At 41.7% G+C, this 26,734-nt stretch overlaps 2 protein-coding genes and 1 long non-coding RNA gene across 3 annotated transcripts in view; 1 reads left to right on the top strand and 2 right to left on the bottom strand.

Annotated features, from left to right (window-relative positions):
• The window catches only part of LOC119814219 (amidophosphoribosyltransferase), a 32,210-nt gene extending 21,594 nt beyond the window's left edge, over window positions 1-10,616 (bottom strand). Inside the window, exon 1 of the mRNA XM_038329708.1 lies at window positions 9,662-10,616. Within this exon, the coding sequence (XP_038185636.1) occupies window positions 9,662-9,789 (128 nt within the window). The 5' untranslated portion in view covers window positions 9,790-10,616. The remainder of the gene's footprint in view (window positions 1-9,661) is intronic.
• LOC119814224 lies at window positions 10,054-15,617 on the top strand. The gene is made up of 2 exons (XR_005285377.1): window positions 10,054-10,541; window positions 13,858-15,617. It is a non-coding gene; the product is annotated as an uncharacterized LOC119814224 (long non-coding RNA).
• A 1,817-nt stretch (window positions 15,618-17,434) lies between these two features.
• The window catches only part of LOC119808541 (amidophosphoribosyltransferase-like), a 30,792-nt gene continuing 21,492 nt past the window's right edge, over window positions 17,435-26,734 (bottom strand). The window contains exons 7-11 of the mRNA XM_038321066.1: window positions 26,219-26,370; window positions 25,714-25,841; window positions 24,155-24,376; window positions 21,518-21,638; window positions 17,435-18,112 (exon numbers count right to left, since the gene is read on the bottom strand). Of these exons, the coding sequence (XP_038176994.1) occupies window positions 17,916-18,112; window positions 21,518-21,638; window positions 24,155-24,376; window positions 25,714-25,841; window positions 26,219-26,370 (820 nt within the window). The 3' untranslated portion in view covers window positions 17,435-17,915. The remainder of the gene's footprint in view (window positions 18,113-21,517; window positions 21,639-24,154; window positions 24,377-25,713; window positions 25,842-26,218; window positions 26,371-26,734) is intronic.

Here is a 26,734-nt window from a genome sequence, read left to right as displayed (position 1 = left end):
AACAATCAAAAAACAAAAACAAAAGAATCCACAAGTGAAACGTTCATCTGAGAAGAACTCTTAAACTCTGGCTGTACTAAAATGCCTTACTGAACTTAAAAATGTCACTAACTTCTGATGAGTGGGGCATGTCAGTTGTTACTCTCACAGCACATATTTTGTATATTCAAAGTCATCCTAGTCACAAATATCAGATTTCACAGCATCCTGTGATGCAGGATGCAAAGACCCTGCATCTGCAGTAGACACTTTACTGCCTGGAGGACCATTTGCAGTCCCTAGCAACCACTTCAGATTTGCTCATCCTGGAAATGTCTCATAAATGGTATCATACTTTATGGCCTTTTGTCCCTGGTTTCTTTTCCTTAAAATTAGCTTTGAAATTTGAATCAAACTGCAGACAGACTGGCATTTCCAATTCTCTTTTGAGGTTGAATACTATTGTTTGAAAGATAAACTAATTTTCTTCCATTCACTAGTTGACGGATATCACACTGAAATACCTGGATCTGTTAAGGAGACTCGCATTCTCCTTTCTGGGCTTCCCACTGTCCTTTGCTTCCATCAATGTGATTATTCATGTATGCAGTGTTGCACAACGGTTTAGCTCTTCATTTAGCATAATGTCTTCCAGGTTCATGCACATTGTAGGGTAAATCCGTGCCACGCTTTGCATAGCTAGTCACCTGTCAACAATCCCTGGGGTTCTTTCTGCCTTTTGGCTATTTTAGAAATGCTGCTATGAACAACAGCACTCACAGGTCTGGGTTCCTGCTTCTGACTCTTTCGGGGATCCACCGTGTGAAACTGCTAGGTCACACGGTAACGTGTTTCAATTGTGTAAAAGAGCTTGCACACTGTTTATCCTCAGCGAGTACCTGACTTTGTGTTGAACCTGTTTTCCATTCTCTGGGGTATAAATGTTTTCCAACAACGGAATTATTTTACCTTCCTAACAGAATCTTTGACGAATCTACCCAGTTACAGTGACTTAAACAGATGTTCAAATTTCCTTGAGGTCTGAAAACCATTTGGCACTAAAACCGAGCAAACTTTGAGATGAGGGCTCATTACGAAGCGTTGCTGAGTAACACCTCTCCTCCCATACCCCGTACACCAGCATTTATTAAAAGATGTACTGGTTTACCAAGACAACCCCGAGCAACTGATTTCATTAAATATCCCAGAATAGTATTTTCTTCCTTGTCTGAGACTTTATACATAAGAAAATGAAAACTTGAGTCTTTCACCAACGGGGAGAAGACATTTTTACTTCTTTTCAAAAGGCCATGCCAACAATCCACTATTCCAGCATATGTAGCTTTGCTACAGTAACAAGGTACAGCTGGTCATTACTTATTAATTTTGCAACAGGAAATTCAGCTCTGGAGCTGTTCTCAAGGGTCATTTGCTATCTGCAATTATCCCGACACAGGCATTCTCAGTTAAAGGCAGACAAGGACAAGGCAAGACCTTGCCTTTACTGGAGCTATCGTAGTGTAAACACAAGTTGTTGTGGTTTCTTGTTCTGTTTTCAACATTGATGACTGTATTCTCACGCTGACAAACGAACACCCACATACATATGCTCCAGAAATTAATTCCTTCCTCAAACATTTGTCTTTCTGGGAGTATTGACAGAGTAAAAGTGAAAAGTCATGAACCTAAGGTGTAAAAACACTAATAAAAAAGTTGGAATATACTTGAAAAGTCAATGTAGCCTATAAGCTATGCCCTTGAGCTAAGGTTACTTCATTACACTTGAATAACAAGGAGATTTTCCAATGTACAAGCTCTAATTAGTTGTGTTTGTTTGTAGAGGGTTTCACTTATCTCAGACTGGCCTCTAACTTCTTAAGTAGCTGAGGATAACTGTGGACTTCTGATTCATCCCTGCCACCCAAGTGCTATGTGCCACCATGGTTTTCCACACTTTGGAACTTTTTGGGTAACTTTTATTTCTGCAATGACCCAAGTGCAATGCTGCCCTGCTATCTAGAGCCTCTAAGGGTTAGGTGAGGCTGAAACCTAGGGAGAAGGCATCAGATAACCTTCATTCTGCCATGGTTTACATTCACTGTTGGCAGTGAATTCAATGTTAATGAATCCATCACATTAAACAGAAACACACATAAAAGTTATATATTGATCTATGGCAAAAAAAATATAATCAGAGGTTTACAGAATTCTAACCCTGTATGGTTAGAGTCATAGGATTCAGTACTCAGGTCAATTTACACGAAGAAGAGAATGGCAGGGTATGGTGGCTTATGCTTTTAATCCCAGAACTGGGGAGGCAGAGGCAGATGGATCTATAAGTTCAAGTCTAGCATGGTCAACATAGAAAGTTCTGGGCCAGCCAAGGCTACACAGGAAGACATACAAAGATACTGTATATTAGCGGCCTATGTGATTCCGCCTACATGACTCCAGAGTGCAATCATTTAAGGTCTTGATGTTGCCACAATCTAAACGTCATTATGGACTCATTGTGCAAACATGTCCTTAACAGTCTGGGGTAGTTCTCCTCACACCTACTATTACATAGCCTAACAACATTTTGCTTCACTGGCATATTAAACAAATCATTTTTTAGTTTAAAAAACATTATGGGCATGGTGGTATATGCCTTTAATTCAAGCTCTCAGGGGACAGAGACAGGTGAATCTCTCTGAGTTTGATGATAGACTGGTCTACATAGAAACTGCAGGACACTCAGGGTTACATAGAAAGATCTTGTCTCAAAAAGAACATCAGTTGGATGGCGGCACACACCTTTAATCCCAGCCTTAATTTCTCTAATCACTTACATACTTCTAGTTTGAGATATGTGAACACTAATATTAATCCTCTTCTGTCCGTCTAAGAATTATCTGAAGGTCATTGGGAAGCCAAGGAACCGTGAGTGACGAGAGAAAAGCACGTGAAGATAGTCAGCCTGAGAAACGCCAAGGCTTTTTCTCTGTGGAAAACTTTTGTTGCTTTTTCCTGATAAGAGATATTTAGCCTCGTCCCTGACAAATTAGACCAAATACACTGTGAACTATTTAAGACTAGAGAATGCTGGGAAAACAGTTCACAGCTCAAGAGGAACAGGAACTCTAGAAGTAACTGGACGCATTCCCAGTCAGGGAACTGCAATAGCTGCACCCGCGAAAATTACACACGAGGATATACAAGGAAAAGAACACGCAGATTAGTAAGCTGTAAAATTTGGCTTTGTCTAAAGAAGGTATACTGTTTTTATAAGTCTGCAGATAGGTCAAACTCTGAGGTCTCTTTAGAATTATGCCAATAAAAATTATGAAATGAACCAGCAATCTAGATGTGACAACTCATTCCGTTATAAACCCCGGCCTCGGGAGGCTGAGGGAAGACCCACCTGAGATGAAGTAGAACTCCAGTCCAGCCTGGGACAAAGTGAGACCCTGTCTTAAAGAGCAAAACACGGCCAAACCAAAAACTAGAGAGGGTAGTTCAAAGCAATAAAGAAAAGAAACCCAATTATGAAGACATTCAAGTTCTTTATATAAAAAGATATAGTATTGTTTATAATCTGTACCTCTCCTCCTATACATTATAAGCCATCTCTTGATTGCTGATAATATACAATACAAAATATTATATATATGAAATAGTTACAGTTTGTCTAAAAATCAATGACATGAAAAAGTCTTTTTATTGTTCAGTACAGATAGTTAAAAAAAAATACTCCCGGTATTTATGGGTTGAAACCATGGAGACAGAACACATGGAGAAAGATGGCTCCCTATGCACAGGAAAGTCCACAGCACTGAAGATCGAAAAAACTGAGCTCTAGTCTCTGCTCTTAATCAGACAGCACACCATGTGACCAGCATCCAAAGCAAAATACAGCATATGACTAGGCCAGTATACAGGAAGCTACGAGATCCCAAGTCCAAGGCCAGCCTGGGCTACATGGCAAAAGTATGTGAAACAACAAAAATTAAAATTCCAGACTAACAAATACCAGACCCCTACAAGGCGGCTGGCTACTGACTCCACTCCATAAAGACCATCACTCTCATCATAGATTAGCTTAAGATTTGTGCTTTCTTTCTCCTTAGTGTGAACTTTCAAATGTCAAGTTTCTCATCCAGCAATGTTTAGGAGATCCATCCCTAATTGTGCTTTTTTCTTTGTATTACTCTGGAATAGTCAACTGTACCAGCATGCATCCCAGTACTTCCCCATGCCACTCCACTATAATATTCCAGTTCTTTTTTTCAAATTGAGGCCCTTATGAGTAACTGTTTGCGAGTCAAAGAACATCTGTATGCATCTCTGTTGAGTGCATACCCAAGGGTGGGACAGAGACAAAGGGCATACCTACCTATACCAAGGTATTCAGTTTATATACAAGAATTTCATCTGTACAAGTTATGAGGTAGGTATGATCATTATGGCCAATTCAAAAAGATGGAAACTGGGGCCTGGCAAAGCCTGTGCTTCTGAATAGTGGGTCATATGCTTCTAAGAGGGCAGAAGCCATGTTTACCCTGTGTTCCCCTACTATCAAGGTGCCCTGTATGTACACAGCAGGAACTCAACAAAGCTGTGCTGTGTGACATTTTGGTAAGAGACGGATGGTATATACAAGAGTGATTCTGTAAAATTACAAAGGAGCTGAAAACTATCACTTAGTAACATCCCAAAGCGCCACAGGACAAAACACTGCATTGTTGGTCATGTTGTTGACAAGAAAGCCACGCTGCCCGTCATTTGAAAGTACAGCACAATCATCAAGTATATAGCACCTGATAACAATAATGGTAGCAGACAACGATGTGACTGTTTTTGTCCTTGCGAGACTGAATTTGGCAGCATTATTTCCGTGCTCTCTGCTCCTCATAAAAAGGCTCCCATGATGTAAACAACTGCCCTGTTACTGTAGCAGCGACCTTCTACATCCAGTGTTTACCAGGTCTCCTGATTGAATCACGACTCTTTGCCGAATGACTGACCTGAGCAAACTTGTACACTAAGAGCGATGATGAGCATAGCAACAAAATGGCCTAATGATGCAGTTCTCAGAATACATATCCCCATGCTTCTGTGACAGCCACAGTGTAGGAGTAGAGGAAACTTGATGCCTGACTCCTACTTCTCAACTCTTTTAACTCAAGTGAGGTGAAAATCTTACATTACCATTTTTTCTTGAATATAAACTGTAGGTCAGATGATTTGTCCCACCTTTGACCTCCAGAGAATCCATCATGGAAAAGAGATTGATGCTAGCTTATCTACATAAAAGCATCATTCTGAACCGACTAAGTTGCAACACTAGAACTTTAAAATGCTTAGGTGTAGTCTATGACACGAGAAAACAAATTTAGAAGTTCTAAGAAATGCCCAAGATTAAGCTGGTGTTTCAGCTTATTGGCTAACATTAACAAGCTTAATTCAGCACCCCAAACAAGTTCTCTGATAACCTCCTGTGTGTTCCTCCACAACTCTGGGAAAAGGGCTGAAACTGTATCCCAAGCAGGCTGTCTCTCCCTCTGGGGCTGTGGTAGAACCAGGGCCTGCACCTCTCAAGAAAATTTCTTCTGAGATCATTATAAAGCAGTTTCCCCAAAGCACAGCAGAAATGGAAGATTCTACAGAATGTTTCTTCCAACAGGACCTCAACTCAATCAGTAAATTTCCCAAATGTTCAGAAGTCTAAAAATACTGATTAGTTGTTGGTTTTGATTCCTCTCCTGGGGCCTTGATAGCGCCCTGACAGAGGGCACGCTCATCTCGTATCTAACAACATCCATCACCTATTTTCAGTCACTATTAACGATATACAGCAGGTAAAGCACTTTGTTCTGTTTTGGTTTTCTCTGAGACAGGGTTTCTCTGTGTAGCCTCGTCTATCCTGAAATTTGCACTGCAGACGGATCAGACCTCGAACTCAAAAGATGCCCCTGTCTCTACCTCCCAAATGCTGGGATTAAAGGCCAGTTTACCATGCCCAAGTTAGACACTTTGTTTCTTTAAAATGGTTATTTTGGTCAGTTTGAGAGGCTGAAAGCCCATCTTTTCAGGAAGTCCCAGCAGTTTAGCTTTGGTGAAGCACTTCGTGGTAAAGGTCAAGTGAGATGGGTAGGAAGGAAGAGGGGAAAGGTAAGGTGGAGAGAGGCCAAACAATGCAAGGGTTAGGCTCACCCTCATAACAACAACCTGCTCTCAGAGAACCAACTCAGCGAGGCCACCACAGTCCACAATACCTAGCATTCACCTTCCTGCAAACTCCATCTCTTTCTCAGTTTATGGAGACAGGGTTTTTGTGTAGCCCTGGCTGTCCTGGAATCCCCCTGTAGACCAGGATTGGCCATGAACTCAGAGATCCAACTGCCTGTGGTTCCCAAATGTTGGGATTGAAAGTGTGCATCACTGCCACCTTTAAAATATATCACTAGAGTACTGCCACACTGAGGACACCTTCCCATATACAAATCTTTTGAGGATAAATTGTATCTACATTACACAAAAAACCTATACATGGAAGTCCATGTAATGTGTCTAGTAATTTCTTTTATGGAGTTTCAAATAAGTCCAGACCATTCTACTCTCCATAAGATGCTGTGGGATAATGTTCTTGTACACAGTAAAGATTTGTCACTTGCACTGACCTAATAAAATGCTGATTGGTCAGTAACCAGTCATGAGTATAGGATGGGGAAAAGGACTAGGAGAATTCTGGGAAGAAGAAATGCAGAGACACAGTCACCAACCACGTACAAAAAGGAAGCAAGATGAGGATGACTTACTGAGAAATGGTACCAAGCCACATGGATAAACATAAGAATGGGCTAATTTAAGTTGTAAGAGCTATTTAGTAATAGGCCTGAGCCATAGAAAATGGTTTATAATATAAACCTCTGTATGTTTATTTGGGACTGAACAGCTGCAGGACTAGGTGGGGCAGGAATTTCATCTACAATAAGATATGACGATAATTTAAAGGTAAGAATGATTTAGCAAAGTAGTTTAGTTTGTTCAGAACTCTGCAAAATATTAGACCTGATGTTTTCAAACCCACAAGGTAATGGTGATTTTGAGTACATCCTCATGTGATAACTAAAATGGGGGGCTTCTACAGTCACCCGTCTTATGAAGAAATAGAGTCTATAATTCTACTATATACCATAATGGTACAATGTCTTGGATTACCATTGTAGGTTTCAGGATTCAATAGTTCCATGCTCAATGTCATGTATGTAGATGAGTTCTTGGGCTGGAAGTGTAGCTTGGTGGCACAGTGCATGATTAGCCAATGGGAGGACCTTATACAATCCTGAGCACACCCTCTCTCAAAATGTGTTCATTTTTTTTTACACTGATCTGCTATTTTAGGGTAGTGGGCAATTACTATCTTCTAAGCATAAGGGTGTTCCATTGATTTTCCAATTAAAATAAATTCTTCCAGAGTAAGGACTTTCCTCTAATTTAAAATTTTGTTTCAACTAGGATTTGTTGTGAGAACTAGATAAACTTTAATGATTCTTACTCAAGAAAATCATAAGTCGTTTTCTAGTACGCTTATTCCCCAGAAATTAGGTTATCATTGCTGTTCGAAAGAAAAAGAAGTATCACAATCCTATTTTCAACCCAAGTCTCCTAACAACGATCTGCTTAGTTTGTTAAGCCATCCTACTAAAGTAAATCCTCCCTCCCTCCCTTGGGAGCGAGTCTTGCTTTGTGTTTTTGCCAATGCTGAGATTAAACACTCCACTATATAATACAATCCGTTGATGCCACTAACACATCTTATCTTCATTGTCCTTACATTGTCTAATCTCATAGTTCTTCATATAAGAGCAGCTACAGGAAACATAATGTAGGACATGCAACTAAAAATCAAACTCTATTTATTTATTGAGACAGGGTCTCTCTGTGTAGCTCTGGCTGGCCTGGAACTCACTTCGTGGCCTAAAACTCATGAGATCTGTTTACCCCCACATCTCCAATGCTGAGGGATTAGAGGCTTGTGCCACTCACTTGGCAAACTGTAGTTAACTTAAAAAGAGAAACAATATATAGTTCCCTACACAAGCAAATTTAAAAAAATAGAAAGACAAATGAAGTATATAAGGGAAATTTCTGAGTAACTGACCACAATGTAAACATAGTGGAGAAAAAGGTGGAATCACTTCCCTCTGTTGTCTAAAATTCTCTACCTCCATTCCCACTGCTCCTAATGTGATATTCGAATAAATCCAAAAGTGGTATAGACAACTGCTCCTCAGAATCACACAATCAGATTTAAATCTCTCTCTCTCTCTCTCTCTCTCTCTCTCTCTCTCTCTCTCTCTCTCTCAAATACTAAGAACTGACCCGAGGGCCTTCACCAATCTAGGCAAGTGTTCAACAATTGAGCACATTCCCAGATCTCAATAATTTAAAATGTAATACAGTCTGGCAGTGGTAGCACATGCTTTTAATTCCAGCACTTGGGAGGCAGAGACAGGCAGATGTCGGTGAGTGCTGGCTCTTGGACGCTTTTTAATAAACAAAAGGTATGCAGCTTGTGAAACTCCAAACAAACATTTAGGACTGTGAGAAAGGCAAAGGGAAGGTTGGTGGGAAAGGAAATCACTAGGATGCACTGATACCTGTGGCCCCCACACCGCTGATGTCATTGCTCAGCTCCATTGTGAGATTCTGGGGAAACACACAAACCCTGTATTATTTCCTTCAATAGATTTATACTAACTGCCCGTTAAGTCAGGTGGTAAGAAACACAGAGATTATGACAGCAAAGGTTTTGTTGTTTTGGTTTGGTTTCCTCGAAGGCATCTCCCAGTTTTTCCAAGTCAATATGTATCTTGACATCAAGCACTCCTCCTCTCTCCCTTTACAGGGAGTTCACTAATGGCTCTTACTGAGTTCATTTATTATTTAAAAGTTTATCAATCATAGCCAGGCGGTGGAGGCAGAGGCAAAGGCAGAGGCAGGCCGATCTCTTTGAGTTCGAAGCCAGTCCGGTGTACAAGAGCTAGTTCCAGAACAGGTTCCAAAGCTACAGAGAAACCCTGTCTCGAAAAAACAAAACACAAAACAAAACAAATTTAAGAAAAAGCTTACCAATCGATCTGCGCCCTATGAAGTTAAGGTATAAGAAATCTACTACTATGGTGACTCATTCTGAATACGAACTAGACCTCATTCCCTGGGTCTGAACTCTAGGGTCCCCAAATCGATAACTGCTTTCAGGCTAACAATCTGCTCATTAGCTCTGCCTTTGCAAATAAAGATTCTGCAAGCTGGAGGCCAGGCGCAAAAGACTAAAAGTGTTGGTGGACCTTCACCAGCCACTACCATCTTACAGAACTTTATCTCAAGAACAGTTCTAGGTTCGAGGAGATCTGAACAATCCCCTTCCAACCTGGCTAGTGCAAGCAACCCCGCAGGAGAGGTGCACATTCTTGGAGTTAACCAGAATGAGCATTAGGGAGGAATTCGACAGGCTAGGTTAACGTCTATGAGACAAGGCGTACCCCACGCCCACTTGGACAATTCCCTGCGCAGGTACTGATCCTGTTTCGCAAGATCCACCCTCCTAGTCCTGCGGTCTCCAGAGCTGGGAAGCCGCGCGCGAAGCTGAGCAAAGACTTGCCACTCCACCCCTACCCCTCATCCTGTTGCTCACCGGTGCTGCAGCCCTTGGAGTCCCACAGTAATCACATGCGGCACATCTAGCTGCGTGGGCCACTCTCCAGAAGCGATGCACCCAAACACGCCACATTCCTCACGCATCCCCGACTCCTCCATGTCCATGGCGCCGACGAAAGCACGTGGACGGACCTGCTGCCGCGGCGTGGTCCGAGCGCCAACCAGCTGTCCGCTGGGCTCTAGTAAGCTGCAGAAGCTCACGCGGCCGACTGCCTCCTCCTTCCCCGCGGGCTAGGTTCTCGCAACTGCGGCGGCGCGCGCTTTCAAAGGGGCGGTGCCAGCTTGGCCTCCAGCGCCCGGCCAATCCGCTACGGCGGTGAACGGGGGCGGGGCTATGGAGCCAAGGGGGTGGGGCTAGCTGGCCGCCGGAGACGCCTGGAACCCTAGTGTTCCCACACGTGGAAATCTCCGTTATTTTCCGCACCCAAGACGTCGGTGATGAGAGGAGCGCAGTTGGTGGTGTTTACCCCTCAGAAGATTTGAGCTGTGTGTACTCCACCCAGGTCGCACGCTTTCCCCCGGCCGACGGGACATGGGACGCTCCAACACTGAACCCTCTCCGGGCCGAAGCCTGCGCGCCACTTTTCGCCGCTGGGGATTGAGACGCTGAGCCACCCGGAAGTGGTGTCTGGTCGGCGCGCATGCGCGGCGGGAATACTATGGCAGGCGATCCCAGCACCGGCCGCGGACAGTCCGGTACTTCGCTGTAGCTCAGGTTTAGCGGCTGCGCCTCTTCTCTGCACCGCCCTTCCCCGACCTTCTAATCCTCTATTCGATGTCGTTTTACCGACCGCTGCTTCACTTTCCCGCGCCGTCTTGCACCTTCATCCCACCTAGGATCATGGCGACAGCTGAGGGTGAGTAGCAGGCTTTCTGACCCGCTGGTGTCCTCACACACACACCCTCCAGCAGGGATTTGTATGCTTGGCGTGGACTCGTGCAGCTCCGGGGTCGGATTGCAACCCTCCCGGTACAGTGCCCGGCTGGCTAACCCACGTTGGAGCCATGGTACCGGATACTGCACACGTGTGGTCCACGTGCAGGGAGACGTGCTTTGGACACTAAGCACCCGGGGCCTCCTGAAATTCCCAGAAAATTCCCCGGGAGTGGAGGAAAGTAGCTGAGTGGGAATGTGCCCCGGAGGAGAAATGGCCTAAAACTAACAAAATGCCTAAAATCTCTCAAGTCCCCATCTCCCTCCCACTTGACAGCCTCAAATACACTTAAACACCAAGACTTACATAACCCTTTCATCTTGAGCCCAGCGAATATCTGAGAGCTCTTAACACTTAATGTACAGAAATACAACATTTTAAAAAAACTTAACAAGTACTGCAATGATGTCTTCGTGCTTTTCTTTGATTTAACCGCTATATGCTTCAGCTGTTTTCTTTTTAAAGACAAATGTGGTCTTTATTCGAGAAATTTAAATATTCTATTAGTAAAACCCTTTAGTCTATCCTTAAAAAGCACAACCTAAATGATAAAAATTGTTAAATTGGGAGCTTAGACCCCAACCCCTCTAATCTATCCTAGCCCTCAGGCTGAGAGTTGTATTGGTCTGGACTCCAAGTCCCAGCATGCCTGGTCCTGACCTCTCCCGGGGGAGGGTCAGGCCAACAGGACCACTCCCACAGTGTATTTAAGTGAGCTCCCAAAGGTCTAACACGTGGTCCCTTTTCTTTCCTCCCAGACTCAAGAACCGTTCTAGGTTCGAGGAGATCTGAACAATTCACTCCCAACCTGGCTAGTGCAAGCAACCCCGCAGGAGAGGTGCACATTCTTGGAGTTAACCAGAATGAGCATTAGGGAGGAATTCAACAGGCTAGATGAGACAAGGCTTACCCCACGCCCACTTAGTCAAATCCCAGTTTGGGATTTGCTGAATCCCAAACTGAAAGGAAGTGCCCAGATGAAAGCTATGTCTCTGTCAGAGATTCTGCAAGGGAAGGCAGACCAACTCATGAAATGAGTCTGCAGGGTTGACTGGGATCTGCAGACTTGAACTATCTTGGGATATCCCGACAGCAGGTTTATTGCCCACCTGTGTTGTGAGACACTTGTACACTGTGTGAAGGTGTGCAGCAGTGGTTGCTGTAAAAAAAAAAAGCTGAACAGGGGGCTGGAGAGATGGCTCAGAGGTTAAGAGCATTGCCTGCTCTTCCAAAGGTCTTGAGTTCTATTCCCAGTCAACCACATGGTGGCTCACAACCATCTATAATGGGGTCTGGTGCCCTCTTCTGGCCTGCAAGCATACACACAGACAGAATGTTGTATACATAATAAATAAATAAATATTAAAAAAAAAAGTTGAACAGTCAATAGCTAGGCAGGAGGTATAGGTAGGATTTCCTGGGAGAGAGAGGAAGAGGAAGAGAATCCAGGCACACAGGAGACACAGGAAAGACAGGAGGTGCAAGATGGGAGAGGTAACACCATGCACTAGAACACAGACTAATATAAATGGGTTAATTTAAGTTATAAGAACTAGTGAGGAATATGCTTAAGCTATAGGCCGAGCTTTCATAATTAAGTCTCCATGTCATTTTTTTGTGAGCTGGTGGTCCAAAGAAAAACCTCTCTACACAGCTGTCTGCCGACATCCTCAGTGTCTGTCAGCTGAAACCTCTCTGGACATGAGCGACAGCCTAGCTTCCACCAAGCCCACAGCTCGAATGCCATCTCGGGACCCCCACACTTAGATGGAATGTTTCTAGATTTGCTGCACTCCACCTACCTAATTCCCTCCAACGGACTTAGAAGATGACTTGTTTTTTTACTTTCCTCTGTCTTTCAGCTATATAACCTCATAGAACTGCTTCCATGCCTGGACACGATTTTTAGGGTAACCTAATCTGTGTTCCTGGAACCTGACCTCTCATTTTTGGCTGAGAATAAATTATCTCTTATTGTCCTTATGGTAAGGGCAGTAATTTTTGTTATTAAAATAAACAAAAAGCTGTATCAAAGATCCATAACTGATGCTCTAGACTTACAAAATACCTACGGCAATTTGTGGAAAACACTGACATAAAAAATTAATTTGATGATGGTTGAATCAACATTGGATCAGAACTTAAACATGTGGGAATGATGTGACACATACATAATAGAATTAAACAGGTAGAAATGTAGATTTATAGCAAATGGTGGTAGTGGTGCATGTCTTTAATCCCAGCACTTGGAGCTAGAGGCGGGTGGATCTCTGAGTTCAAGGCTAGCCTGATAAACAGAGTTCCAGAACAGGCTCCAAAGTTACAGAGAAACCCTGTCTTAAACAAAACAAAACAACAACAACAAAAAAACCCCAAACCAATAAAGGGGCTGGAGAGGTGGTTAAACACTAGTTGCCAAAGGACTGGGGTTCAATTCCCAGCATCACCTGACAGCTTATCTGCTTTCCAACTCTAGTTTCTAGGGATCCTATTAGCTCTTCTGACCACTGAAATGAATATGGCAAATAAATACATGCAGGTAAACATTCATGAGTAGAAAATTTAAATAGAATTTTTGTAGATTTACTGTATGTATATGAATTTTTTTGTCTATGTGCATGTGTATCACATGTATGCATGTTGGAAACCCTGGATCCGGCGTTGTAGATATCTGTGACACACCATATGGGTGCTGGGAATTTAACTCAGGTCTACTTCAAGAACAACAATTTCTCTTAATAACTCTATGGGCCAGAATAAATCTTGTAAAAAAAATTTTTTGAAAATATCATTAATACAACTAAATTTAAAGTACATCACTTAATTTTTTTTCTTTTCTGGAGTTTTTGTTACACATTCATATAAAGTGGTCAAGTTCCTATATGGTGACTTTAAAATGATTTACATAGGACTGGAGAGATGGCTGAGAGGTTAACAGAGGCTATTCTTTCAGAGTCCTGAGTTCAGTTCCAAGCAACCAAGTGGTGGCTCACAACCATCTGTGATGAGGTCTGGTGCCATCTGTGTGCAGGCATACATGTGGGCAGAATGCTGTGTACATAATACACAAATATTTAACCAGTAATAATGTAGGTCCTTTAAAATTCCTGTGAGAAAGCTAGAGAAAGACAAAAATCCCCCTCCCATTTATTTCTTAGTCTAGGTTTTCGTTCAGTCATAGAATTTATGTATATATATTTTTCTCTCCAATAAATAACATCATTTATTCCATGCTCAGACATGCTTGGACCAGCTTGATGGCTCAGTGAATAAAGGAACTTGCCTGAGTTCGATTCGTGGTATCCACATGATGGGAGGAAAGAACCAACTGAAAGATAATCCTGTGACTTCCTCAAGCCTGCTGTCCCCCAATCCCTCTCCAAATACTTTAGAAGAAAACAAGCAATTCAATTATGACTTTTTAAAAGGGGCCTTTAAGGAACAACAAAAAATCTAACAACCAGAGTTTGGGTTACACCATCGTGTTTAAATGGCTTGCCGATTTACATGTTTTATAAATGATGCTATTTAGATGCCAACAAATCCAGCTTTAAGGGCTCTACCTATATTGGGCATTATAAATACTGGTGAATTATCCTTCAGCGCCTTGATATACGTCACACAGTCACCTTTGCTACAATGCACTCTGGGCTTCCAAGTCTTTCACTGAAAGGCAGCTAAGTAGGTACAAGGCATGCCCCTGAAGGGCACCTGGTGAAGGTGGGTGACCCAGGTTGCCACAGGACATAGATCAGCTAGCCAGACCCTCAGGTTCCAAACCAATCTGGTGGCTCCCGCAAGCTTCCACCCCATCCTTTCATGACCGCGTGGACTACACTTTCCATCAAGAAGCAGACTCCCAACAGCATGTTAAAACAGACATGCCTAGGGAGGCAGCAAGGTGGCTCAGTGGCATGGGCACTCACAAGCAAGCATAAGGACTTAAGTTTGGTAGCCTGAACCCACACAACAGAAATGATTTCCACAGTTGTCTTCTTGTGCAAACATAAATGAACTGGAAAGATGGTTCGGCAGTTAATAGAACTTGATCTTCCAGAGGACCCAAGTTCTGTCCTAGCTAGCACACAATAGCACTCAGGCCGGGCAGCTGAAAATCACCTGACTCCAGCTCCAGGTAGTCTGATGTGTCTCAGTTCATCTATACTTACATGCATACAATACACATACACACACACCAAAAAGCCAAACATGGTGTGCACATCTTGACTTTCAGTCTAGCTGGGGCCTTCTATTGAGACATTGTACCAAAAAAACGGACAAAGATGCTTGGGGTCCAAAACTTTCTCAGTGGGCTTAAACAGAACGTGGCAATTTAGTAATACAATGTATAGCACAATCGCTGACCCTATCCCAAAGCATGCACCACAACTGCATTATGGGATTTACTGTCCACTGCTCAAAAGGCAGCGAGGTGTGACTGAAAAAAAGAAGGAAGACATGCTTTTTCGAGAAAATGAGCCACAGTATTGGAGTCTCCAGGGAAACAAGCAATAGGATGTAAATAACCAGACAGATGGAGTCTTTAAGGGAATTACATGTGAGACCCCGGGGACTCACAAGTCAGAAATCTCCAGGCCAGGTCAGCAGGCTGGGAGTTTGGGAGCAACGTAATTTCTAGTTCTGAGTTCCAGCAGGCTGGAAACGGGAGATTTTATGCTGTGGGCATTAGGATCCAGTGTTTCAATAGTGCTGTCTCTACTCTGAAACTTGATACTACTGTTGTGTTTGTCTGTTTTTGTCTCCCTAGACAACCAGCCAGTTGAAATCATTCAATGTGTATAGTCCTTTACATGCTAATATGCATCTAAATCTTGTATTTCCACAGCTTTTTTTTTTCTTTTGTTTGTTTGTTTCTTGATTTAACAGTCCTAGCCATCCGAGAACTCACTCCACAGACCAGGTTGGCCTTGAGCTCACTGAGATCTACCTGCTGCTGCCTGCTGAGTACTCGAATTAAAGATGTGCACTACCACTGTAGGCAGCTTGTTTCTTTTTAACACTGCATAGGACTCCATGGTATGGGGTATGAGGGAGATCCACTTTTATTTCCTTTGTTTGCATTTTTGAAGATCTTTGAAAACTCTGAACACCCAACCATGGCTCCAGTGTTTCCAAAGAAGCCTTTCTGCATTATGCTGATTCAGCATTCTCTTCTCAAGTTACTTTACTGCCCTCCTACTTGGCATGAGTTTGCACAGCTCATAAGAGATGGGCTACTTATTAAAATGCCTGAATCAGAGAAATGAGATCTCACTAGCTGGTGCCAGGTATGATCGAGGCTGCCGTCTTCATGGTGTTTACCATAATAATGTACCGATGACCACTATTTTTGAAAAGCACACATGTCACCATACTTATTACATATATTTGTCACCAAAAAAGGTCACATAAAGGTAAAAAAAGGCTTACATTAGTTTCTGACGTTAACTGTGTTCAAACATTTTTCATTTTTTTCAGCATATTGTACTCTAGTTATATACATTTAAAGCAGATAAAAGAAGGCTTGAAACTGGTAAAAAATGTTAATTTAATTCATATTCAGAAACTTGTGAAATAAAAGGTTACAATGAAGAAATAATTAAGAAAGTTGTACAATTATCAAATGACCACATCATTTCCCTCTATAAAAGTATCCCAATAAAACAAAATAAAAACTATAGAAACACAAAGTCAAATTAGAGATTTTGGTTTTAATACTTTCCCTGAGTTTCTTTTTAAAATATCGAATTTAAATAAGGCCATTTTAAAACTGACCTAAAGGCTTACCCTCCAGTCCACCATGAGTAATGAATTTAATACACAAGGCTCCACCCACTGAAACGGCCCTAGGGCTATACAATGTCAACCTGCCTGCAGCTGTCACAAGAGCACTTCAGACACCAAAGCACATGACCTTAAAGTACTAACATTTTATCTTGCCCTGCTAATCTGTAACACACAAGACTATATACCAAATGCAGACTAATAATTTCAGTTATTAATAAATACTATGTTTCTAAATGGGTTGGGAAAATATACAGAAATTTTGGCAATATAGAAAAAATTATTTTTGCACGTGAAAACTCTTATACAAACATGAGTTAGTAAGTAAATCACCACAATCTTCTAAATCTGCATCATAAAAAAATTGAAACTAAAATCTCACTAGACCTAACAAAACAAAGCAGAAAAGACATGATTATGAGCTGACTAACACTTGTGTATAGGTAAAAAATTCCCTAACAGTAGCTGTCATAGCCATTAAACAAAATCGGCCCCTAGTATGTTTCTATTTGCTCAATTTCAATCCTATGTCTGTATGTATACAGAATGCATGACTGTAAACTATCAAGCACTCAATTCAGATAGTCAAATGTAATCAAATTAAAGACAAAGGTTTGCTTGGAATTCAAATTTTTGTTTTCTACTTCCAATGTACTAAGTTATTTGCTAGGCTTGTATCCTAAGGTACTAAATATTATCGATCACATCTTCGAGTCCAAGTGTAGGAAAAAGAAGGCCTCAGATACATTTTTCAATCATTCTGTATCCCAAAGAGATGACAGAGGTCTGCAAATCTGAACACTTCCCTCCATCCTAATGAAAGTGAAAACTTATTTAGCAAAACCTAACGATCATGCGCTATTAAAACATAAGGGGAAAATGATACCTCTAAACACTTACGTATGACACGTATCCACATTCCTACTGTGTATTAGATGCATTAAATAAATGGGGGCTCCGAGGCACAGGAAGACACTTTTTATCTTCAGGCAGAAAATCCAGATTGTCCTTGAACCCAAGAATCCCCTGCCTCAGCTTCCCAAGTAGTTTTTATTTGTTTGTTTTGAGTTGTCCATTAGTCCTCAGAACCACAAATGTGTGTGCTCAGGAGGGGGCGGCCACACCTACTGATTAGACTACAGATTAGATCTCTATGAGGCACAAGGAATTCAGATTTTTCATGAACATTATAAAGCCCCTTGTCCTGTGTATATTCCACATCCCTAATCTAACCTCTTGCAAACCCTTCAAGCATGGGCCTGGGAAATACCATTCACCTCCTGCCTTCTCCTAGGTGAAAAGTTAATCCTTGTATTAAAAAAATCCGTACATGTTGTATTACATGGAAGCATCATGATTCAATTACAGCAATTTAGTAACCTCAGGAATTCTCAGAGCTTATAAAGGTATACACACACAAGCAGGTGGTATCTCTTTTGTACCAACTGAGTAACAGATAGTATAGAAACCACTTCTTAATCGAGTTCAGTCTTAAGAACTCCATCCAGGCAGCTACCACTCCAGGTCCACAGGGTACTGCCCAGTGAGGCAGGCTGTACAGTGTCCCGTCTTCTCAGAACATTCCAGACCATTGCCATTTTCCTGAATCGTAATATCATGCCTTTTCACTTTCTGCTTCTTGAACTTGATGTCTTGTTGCACAGATGAAACCAGTCCTTCCACCGACAGATACATAACACTGTTTGCTCCTGCAGGAGGAAAGGGAAACGTCACGAGCTTTTGCTCTAGGGAGGAAAACACGCTCCACTACAGAAAGCATCCTTTACATTAGCATGCAAAGTTCTCCTTCGGCTTTCCTGAAAAGGAAGCTGCACGCCATGATTTCTAACCTGTAATCCCAGTTTCTGGGAAGCAGAGGCAAGATGATCTCTAGTCAAGTCACCCAGGACAATTCCAACCTTTAAAAGGAGAGGGAAAGACCTGAGAATGAGGCCTCGGATAAAATACTTCTTTAGAAGCAGGAGTCCCTGGATTTAATTCTCTGGGGGGAAGGGGGGAGGGTCTGGGGGAGGGTTCTGATTGTGTGTGTGTTAGTCATTTCTCTTCTGATCTTGCTTTGACCTACATCTAATTACATATTATATAATCTCTAATATAAAAAAATGCCCTAGCACTTTTACTTTTTAGAATAGTGTTCAATGTCTACTTAACATATAATAAAAATAACTTTTTTAATTCAGGGTTTCACATTGATTTCTATGGCTCAGCAAATATATACATACATACGTACATGTACAGACAGTCCCATATACATACATACCTACAAAGAAAACATAGTAAGCTAAAATTGGGAACGTAGATAAGGAGCATGGTAAAATTTACTGTACTTCCCATCTACTTTTGTGTAGATCTGGAATGACTAACCTACACTGTGTATAAGTAGAAACAATGGCAGCCAAGCGGGAGTTCACAACAATGGAATTCTGGAAAGGATGCGATTATGAAGGAAACCCTCACAGGAGTTTCTGATACAGGCAGTATCTCCACCTGAGCATGAAATTTGGATTTTTATTTCTAGTTATTAATGATGTAGTCCACACAATTTTTTCTGAGTATATTATTTCCAAACTGGTAAAGGTAAAAACCGTGGAATAAAGTGTATAAAAACATTTTTGAAGGGAAATCACTACACACAACTTTGTATATGTATGTATAAAAGTAAACTTTTGCTTTGTAGGATGTAAGGGGGCTTTTGCTAGATAGAAGCCACATACCTGAAGTCAGGCTAGTGGAAATGTACTGTTTATGAGTTAATCATGTTACTTTTCCATGATGTAGTTCTGATATAAACAAAAATTCTCAATACTGGATTGTAGTGATATTTTGTTATTGATCTAACAAAAAGTAACTTTCCTGAAGATCCGAACTAAGTCACTAGTTAGCCATAGAGGCCAAGTAGAGGCGCACACCTTTAGTCCCAGCATTCAGAAGGAGGCAGATGATCTCTTCAAGTTCGAGGCCACCCTGGGTTACGCAAGATTGAATCTGTCTGAAACAGAAACAACTCACACAAAGGTGATCCCGCTTGGTACCGTATGACTTTAATGGCAGCACTAGGGAGTGATCTGTCTGGGCGGATAGAAGAATATAGGCAAGAGGAGATAGCACAGAGCAGTCTAAAGGTACAGAGATTCATCCTGAAGAGCCAGAGAGACATGAATGCCCCTTTGGTATGAGCGTTGGTAGAGATAAGAAAACTCTAGTGGCTGCCTGATCTGCTTCGCTGATCTTTCAGCATTAACTCCTATATCTGACTTTGAGTTTTTATTATTAAGACCAATTAGAATATGTGCTTCATGGGATAATTTGGTATTAGGCAATATGGCTTTCTAAACAATTTCCATGGATTATAACATGCCAGTTTATATATTCTGTACATGCAACTAGAGTTTCATTGTGAAAACCTGAATGCTTGTTACTCAAATGTCATAAAGAATGTATGCTGCTCACCCACCCGTTCCGTCAATTTTGAGCAGCCTTTTCTGAAGCTCTCATTAGGTTGTGCGTGTGTTCTGTGAGCCCTCTGCAGTGGACTCTGTACTGGCAGCCACCTATGTGTCCACCTCGTCACCTGAGTCACTGTCAGCATCTAGATCTTCATCACTGTCCCTTTTCCTTCTGTACCTTTTGATGATTCTCGTTATTTTCCTTTTCATCTGTATTGAGACAGGGTTTCTCTGTGAAACAGTCCCAGCTGTCCTGGAACTCACTCTGTATAGCAGGCTGGCCTGGAACTCAGAGATCCACCTCCTCTGCTTCCTGAGTGCTGAGAATATACGTGTGTGCCACAACCACCCAGCCAAGTTTCTGACTCTTTATTAAACAGAATAATAACTTCATTCTTTCCACACTCTGCACAAACTTCAATTTCACAGCACATACTCTATATGTGTGTAAGAGTCCTTCACTGCTTCTGTAAACTTAACAAACTTCTTAGGTTTTGGCAGTGGTTTCTATTTACTGTATTTTACACGCCAACCATGAACTTGTGGCTCTATCATGAAATTTTGCATTAATTTTCCTGGTCTGAAAACTTTTTACCAAACTGTTGTTTTGAAGGGAAATGGATTCTGGTGCTTCTGAGGCCTGGATGCATTTCTTGGAACTCAACACCAAATCACAAACCAAGAACACCCTGAGACTGCCTTTTTGCTACAGACATTTTTTTTTTTTTTTAAAGAAATGTCTTTAGCCGTTGCCTTGAACTCAGAGAGATCCAGCTGCTCCTATTCCAGTGTTAGAATTAAAGGCAAGGGCCACACCACACAGCAGAATCTGAAATCGTTATGTTTAAATTACTTCTAAAAGACGTAAGTTTTGTTGCTATTGTGAATGACATTTCTCTCAATGTGCATGTGTGCATGCACATGTGTGCATGTGTGTCTATAGAGGCCCAAGGTTAATTGATATGGGATGTCTTTCAGTATGCTGTGAATGTTTAATTACCATTGGTTAATAAAGAAAATGACTGGCCAATAGTCAGGCAGAATATAGCCAGGCAGGAAATACAAGCACATACAGGAAGAAGAAGGGCAGAGTCAGGGAGACAACATACACCCACATAAGGACTATATGCCAAAAAAACCACCAGTAAGCCTTGGGCCACATGGCGATACACAAATTAATGAAACAGATAATTTAGTTGTAAGAGCTAATTAATAAGCCTGAGTGAATGTGCCAGTTTGTAATTAATATTAAGCCTCAGAGTGGTTATTTTAAAAGAGGCTGCAGGAGGACTATGGCAGGAGACATGGGGGATGGACAGAACGGAAAATGACAGGACAGAAAGGCTCCATTTACAGTTAAGGGTCTCAGAGTCACTGAGACCATTCGTCTAGCTAATCAGCTTACTCTGGGCATACGGTCTCCACATGCTGAACTCTGGAATCACAAAGGCACCCATACCTACCCAGCAACTGCGAACTCAACTATGGTCCCCAAAACTTGTGGTGCCAGAACTACAATGCTGAGCCACATCCCAGCACTCAGATTTATCTTGAAATCAGCTTCTTATTGCTGTTGTACGCAAATGTACACTTAAAATTTAAAACAAACAAACCAACAATTAAAATCTACAGAATTTTAATACCTACCGAGGTATTCTGCAAGATGATCAAATTCTGGTTTATTAGCTATCAGCTCTTCTTTGGTGGGTATATTTATTCCCATGAAGCAAGGATATTTTATTGGTGGGGAAGCGACTCGAATGTGCACCTTAGAAAGAAATCATGTACTCACAGTATATTAATTATGCATACGCCATACTTATAAGACTGTCTTACTGAACAGTCAATTAACAACATTAGCAACAAGGTAAACCATAGAAATCATTTCACTGAATAGGTAAATTTTTAGATTAGATAAATTATTAGATATATTCATTTTTCTTTTATGTGCGAGTTTTTGCCTGCATGTCTGAGCACCATGTGAGTGCTTCACGCTGAGTGGCCAGAAGAGGGCATCAGCCCTCACTTTCTTCAGTGATCAACTTGGAAGTACAAGTCAAACCCTTCCCTCTCCAAACTTGCTTTCCAGTCCTGGGTTTCACTGCAGCAATAGAAACCTGAACTAAGACATAGGAGACCAAAGGAATAACATATAACATTAATTTAAAAATATTATACTGTGAAAAATGTTTGGGCTTTTTTGTTTTCTTTTGAGTTAGTATTTATTCTCAGCAGCTGCAGCTGTGGCCTTGACCTCTTCTTGATCCTCCTGCGTCTACCCACAACATGCTGGATTAAAGATGTGTACCATCATGACCAGATAACAAATGTTTTTAAGATAGTATCTTACTCTGTACCCTTGGTTGACCTGGAACTTTCTATGTAGACCACATTGGCCTTTAACACAAAGAGATCAACCTGGCTTTGCCATCTAGTACTAGGATTAAAAGGATGCACCAAAACACCCAGCCTCACAAATGTTCTTAATAGCATATAAAATTTTGAAACCTCTTTGCCACACCAACTTGATGGAGGAGTGTCTATGTGTTACTTTCATTGATTAATAAAAAAACTGCCTTGGCCCTTTAAGAGGACAGAAAATTAGATAGGCGGAGTAGACAGAACAGAATTGTGGGAGAAAGGAAGCAGAGTTGGGGAGACGCTTCAGGCAGTCGCCATAGTGAGTCGCCATGCCTCTCCTCTCCGAGATGGACGCAGGTTAAGATCTCTCCTGGTAAGCGACACCTCGTGGTGCTACACGGATTAGTAAATATGGGTTAATTAGCTAATAAGAGGCTGAAACTAATGGGCCAGGCAGTGTTTAAAAGAATACAGTTTCCGTGTAATTATTTTGGGTAAAGATAGCCGGGTGACGGGACACAGCCCCACCGCTCCATCTACAGCAACTCCAGTGTCGTCTGTGTGACATGACATATGTCATGCCGGATGGGAGCTACGTGTCCCATGGGACTAGGCTTCCTGGAGGTCAATGGCAGACAGCCCGGTATTGGCTGCCCTTGGGGCATAGACAGGTTTCTCGATTAGCTGGCTATGTGGGATATGAGCTCTTTGCACAATTTCTTTCATAATAATGATAGTCTTTATATATACAAGACAAGGAACATTCTCTTCAAGAACAGCTTTGAGATAGGGAAGCACAGAATGGGAATGTATAAGACTACAGCAGAACCTTTGTCATACACGGGAGTATGATGAGCAAGGGAATAGATGGGTTAATGTTGATGGACAAAGACTGTTATGTTATACTTTGAACTTTATGAATAGGCTTGCTAGATCCCAACCTCCATGGTGTCTGCTGCATAAGAAGGTACTAAAAAGTATATTTCAAGAGGTGCAGAGAGCTGATTAGGCATATTTGGTCACTAGATGATATGAAGAAAGGGTTAGAAAGAGGAAAGGCCATGATAGCGATAATGAGACAGAAACTTTCTATTCTTAAGATGAAACCACTTGTCTGAGGTTTAAGTTCCCAAGGACAGGATTTCCTTTTCTAAGGATGTTTTATGTCTAACACCTGTCCCTGAAAATGTGACTAAGAGAAGCTTTCATACTGTGCTAACTGATGACACATGACCTTCTGGTTTGTTCTTTATTTGAATACTATATAATAAAAATGAGAATTTAGTAAAATCGCAGCAGATTCCAATCATTCTCTTGTGTGTTGTGTCTGTTTGTCATTCGCCGAACTTGTTCCTTCCTGTTACCAAGACCCTGCTTCTCCCATGGTCTGAGTGGCTCTCCTGAGCCGGTCCGTGGCACCTCTTAAATTACATTTATTTACTTACTGATATGTATGTATACACTTATGCAAACCTGTGCCTTGCTGCCCATGAGAAGGTCAGACAACTCATGGGAATGAGCGTCCTCAGCCCACTGTGTAAGTCCCAGGCATTGAAAGGTCAGCAAGCAACAGAAAATGCTGTTACTAGCTGCGCCACAAGACAATCAAAAATGCTGAAGGCTTTCAATTAATTTTTCTCAGAACCACCATCAAAACATTATTCAGGACAGGGATATCCTTAGAAGAGCTTCTTCTCTCCTTTTTTTCCGTTGTTTTTGAGTCACATGCTATATGCCTGACTGGCCTGGAATTACTTTTCTAGACCAGAGTAACCTTGACTCTCAAATGCTAGGATTATGAGTGTGTACCACCAAGACTGGCACAGTTAAATCCCACTCGACTATTCATTGGATACCAAAACTTGGATGCCAACATCATTTGGTTGATTTTGGTGCCACAAGGCCTGTTTTAACATTACTCACCTCCTTTGCCCCAGATTCTTTGAGCAATCTTATGATGGGTGAGATGGTATTGCCTCTCACAATCGAATCATCTACGAGGACAACTCTCTTGCCTTTAAAGTTGTCAGTCAACACGCCAAATTTTTTTGCAACACCAAGTTGTCTTAACCTCATGTTTGGCTGGATGAAGGTTCTTCCTACATATCGGTTTTTACACAGCACCTCCACATATGGCAGTCCACTCTGGCAGGGGGAAATAAACATGCTGTTAGTAGCAACATTGGGCTGAGAAGTTGCCTTTCAGGGACAGGAGCATTCATTCATTCCTCACGGTACCCATCGCTCTAACACACACTCATGACTTCACTTAGAAGCTAAGTAAGGATGCTCAACTACACCACTAAATTCTGCACATATTCCTGATGCCATCCTGGAGATGGTCTCCCTATGTATGCTGCCCAGGCTAGATCCAACTCACAGCAGTGTTCCTGCCTCAGCTGCTCCAGTCCTGGGATTGCAGGCCTATACGACCACAAGCAGTTCCTATCTTTTCAAACCATGAGTGAGGCCAGAGACTGTCAGTAAGATGCCAGACCTCTGGGTAATGCCATGAAGAGTAAGAATCAGAAAGGCAGATTCCATTTCAAAAGAAAGGAAGAAGCGCCGTGGAAACCCACAAACACATCATGACAGTTTAAAATGCCGAGAAAAAGATGGGAACACCACCAATAAGAAATTAGATGAGGACTGGAGAGATAGCTTGGCGGTTAAGAGCACTGACTGTTCTTCCAGAGGACCTGAGTTTAGTTCTCAGCAACCACATGGTGGCTCACAACCATCTGTAATGAGATCTGGCGCCCTCGTCTGGCCTGCAGGCATACATAGAGGCAGACTGTTGTATACATAATAAAGAAAAAAAAGTTAGACGAACCTGAATATACTGTGCACTGGTGTGAGTGTGAGAGAAAGACAGAGACAGAGAGAGAGAGAGATGAAGAAAGAAAGGGGACCAGGAGAGACAAACAGGCCACAAGGGAAAGGAAAACAGAGGGAACGGAAGACACGTGACAGCAAAGCACAAAGGAGAACTGCTGTGGACAAGCCAGAGACTGCAAAGTGACAGAGGACGGGCCGTGGGAAAGGGATGATGAAGAACAGGGTAAAATGATAAGCGTATGAAAATGTCACCGTGAAACTCATTACTCTGTATGCTGCTCAAAATTAAAAATGAATGCCAATATCTAACCTTTAGGTGAATAAAAACTGCTTCTTGTGTGCGCACAGGTGCATCCCCGGGCATGTGCACGCCACAGCTGGTACTGAAATCAAGGTACTTGGGTCAGTTCTGTCCTTCTACCATGGGGGTCTTAGGAAGGAAACTCATGTGGTCAGCCTTAACCCACACCATGCAATCTCTCAGCCCACATTTTGTTGAAAGAAATGGCAAAAAATTCTTAAACAGGAATCAACATTAGTACCCAACATTTCCTTCTTACAGTAAGTTGGTGAATTTTCCCTTTCTAATCCGTATGTATTTAAAAGACAGAAGACCAACTGACTGAATAATTAAAAGTCAATACCTTTGCTGCATACCCAAGAGCTGCAGGTGTAGCCGACTCTGGAACCGTGCTAACCAAGTCTGCCTCCACAGGCGCTTCAATAGCCAGCTGCTGGCCACAGCGGTACCTTACTGTATAAACCATCTGGCCTGGAATGTTTGGAAGAGAAATCAGATTGTCTTAACTGAGAACAATATTGCTTTCTAAAGAGCTGGTGCAAGGATTTTATAGATTGAACAAAAATACAGAAACAGTAAAGTAGAAAAATATAAACTGAGAGATTCAATTGTGTGGTATGTACAAAATTCCACCTTAAAAGGTATTTGAAAATTATACCCTTTAAAAGAAAACCAGAACCTAGGAGTTGAAAGGAAGAGCAGTTATGATTGTAGCTCAGTGACACATTCATAGCTTCCATTCAGCCACACGCTTCCCAATTGCCACACAAACCTTTTACCAAGAACTGTCATGTTTCAATGAGACAAATGAGATTCATACAAAGAGATAAAGCAAAGAAATGACTTACCTTCAAATATACTGTCTGGTCTTGCAAAATAAACATATTCAAAGATACAAAAAGCCACTGGGTCTCCTTCAGACCTTGGAATCGTATCAAGAGTTCTGACACCATGCCTGGATATTTCTACAATTTCTCCAGGTTTGACTTCATGGGAATATCTTAGAACAAACAAACAAAAGATATCTGTGAAACCTATCATATTGTACAATGAGTATATGCTAATTTTTATAAGGCAAAAGAAAAGACTATAACCCTGCTACTCTTAAAATAAAAAATGTTAAAAATAAGGGACTTAAATTATTTTATCAATAAAGGAGCCAGTCAGTACTTTCATTCATGTGCCCATTGACAAATCTTGACAGTGTATACAATATAATCTATAATATCACTTCACTCTGGAAGTAACTGTGTTTTTTGAGAGGAGTAAAGGTTAATTTTTTTGTTGTTGTTTGGAGACAGGGTTTCTCCGTCAATCCTTACTGTCCTGGAACTAGCTCTCAGAGACCAGGCTGGCCTTGAACT

This window comes from Arvicola amphibius, chromosome 1, assembly GCF_903992535.2.
Source record: "Arvicola amphibius chromosome 1, mArvAmp1.2, whole genome shotgun sequence".
Taxonomy (NCBI): Eukaryota; Metazoa; Chordata; class Mammalia; order Rodentia; family Cricetidae; genus Arvicola; species Arvicola amphibius.
Note: the sequence above shows the minus strand (reverse complement) of the source record. Positions and strands in the feature narration are given on the sequence as shown.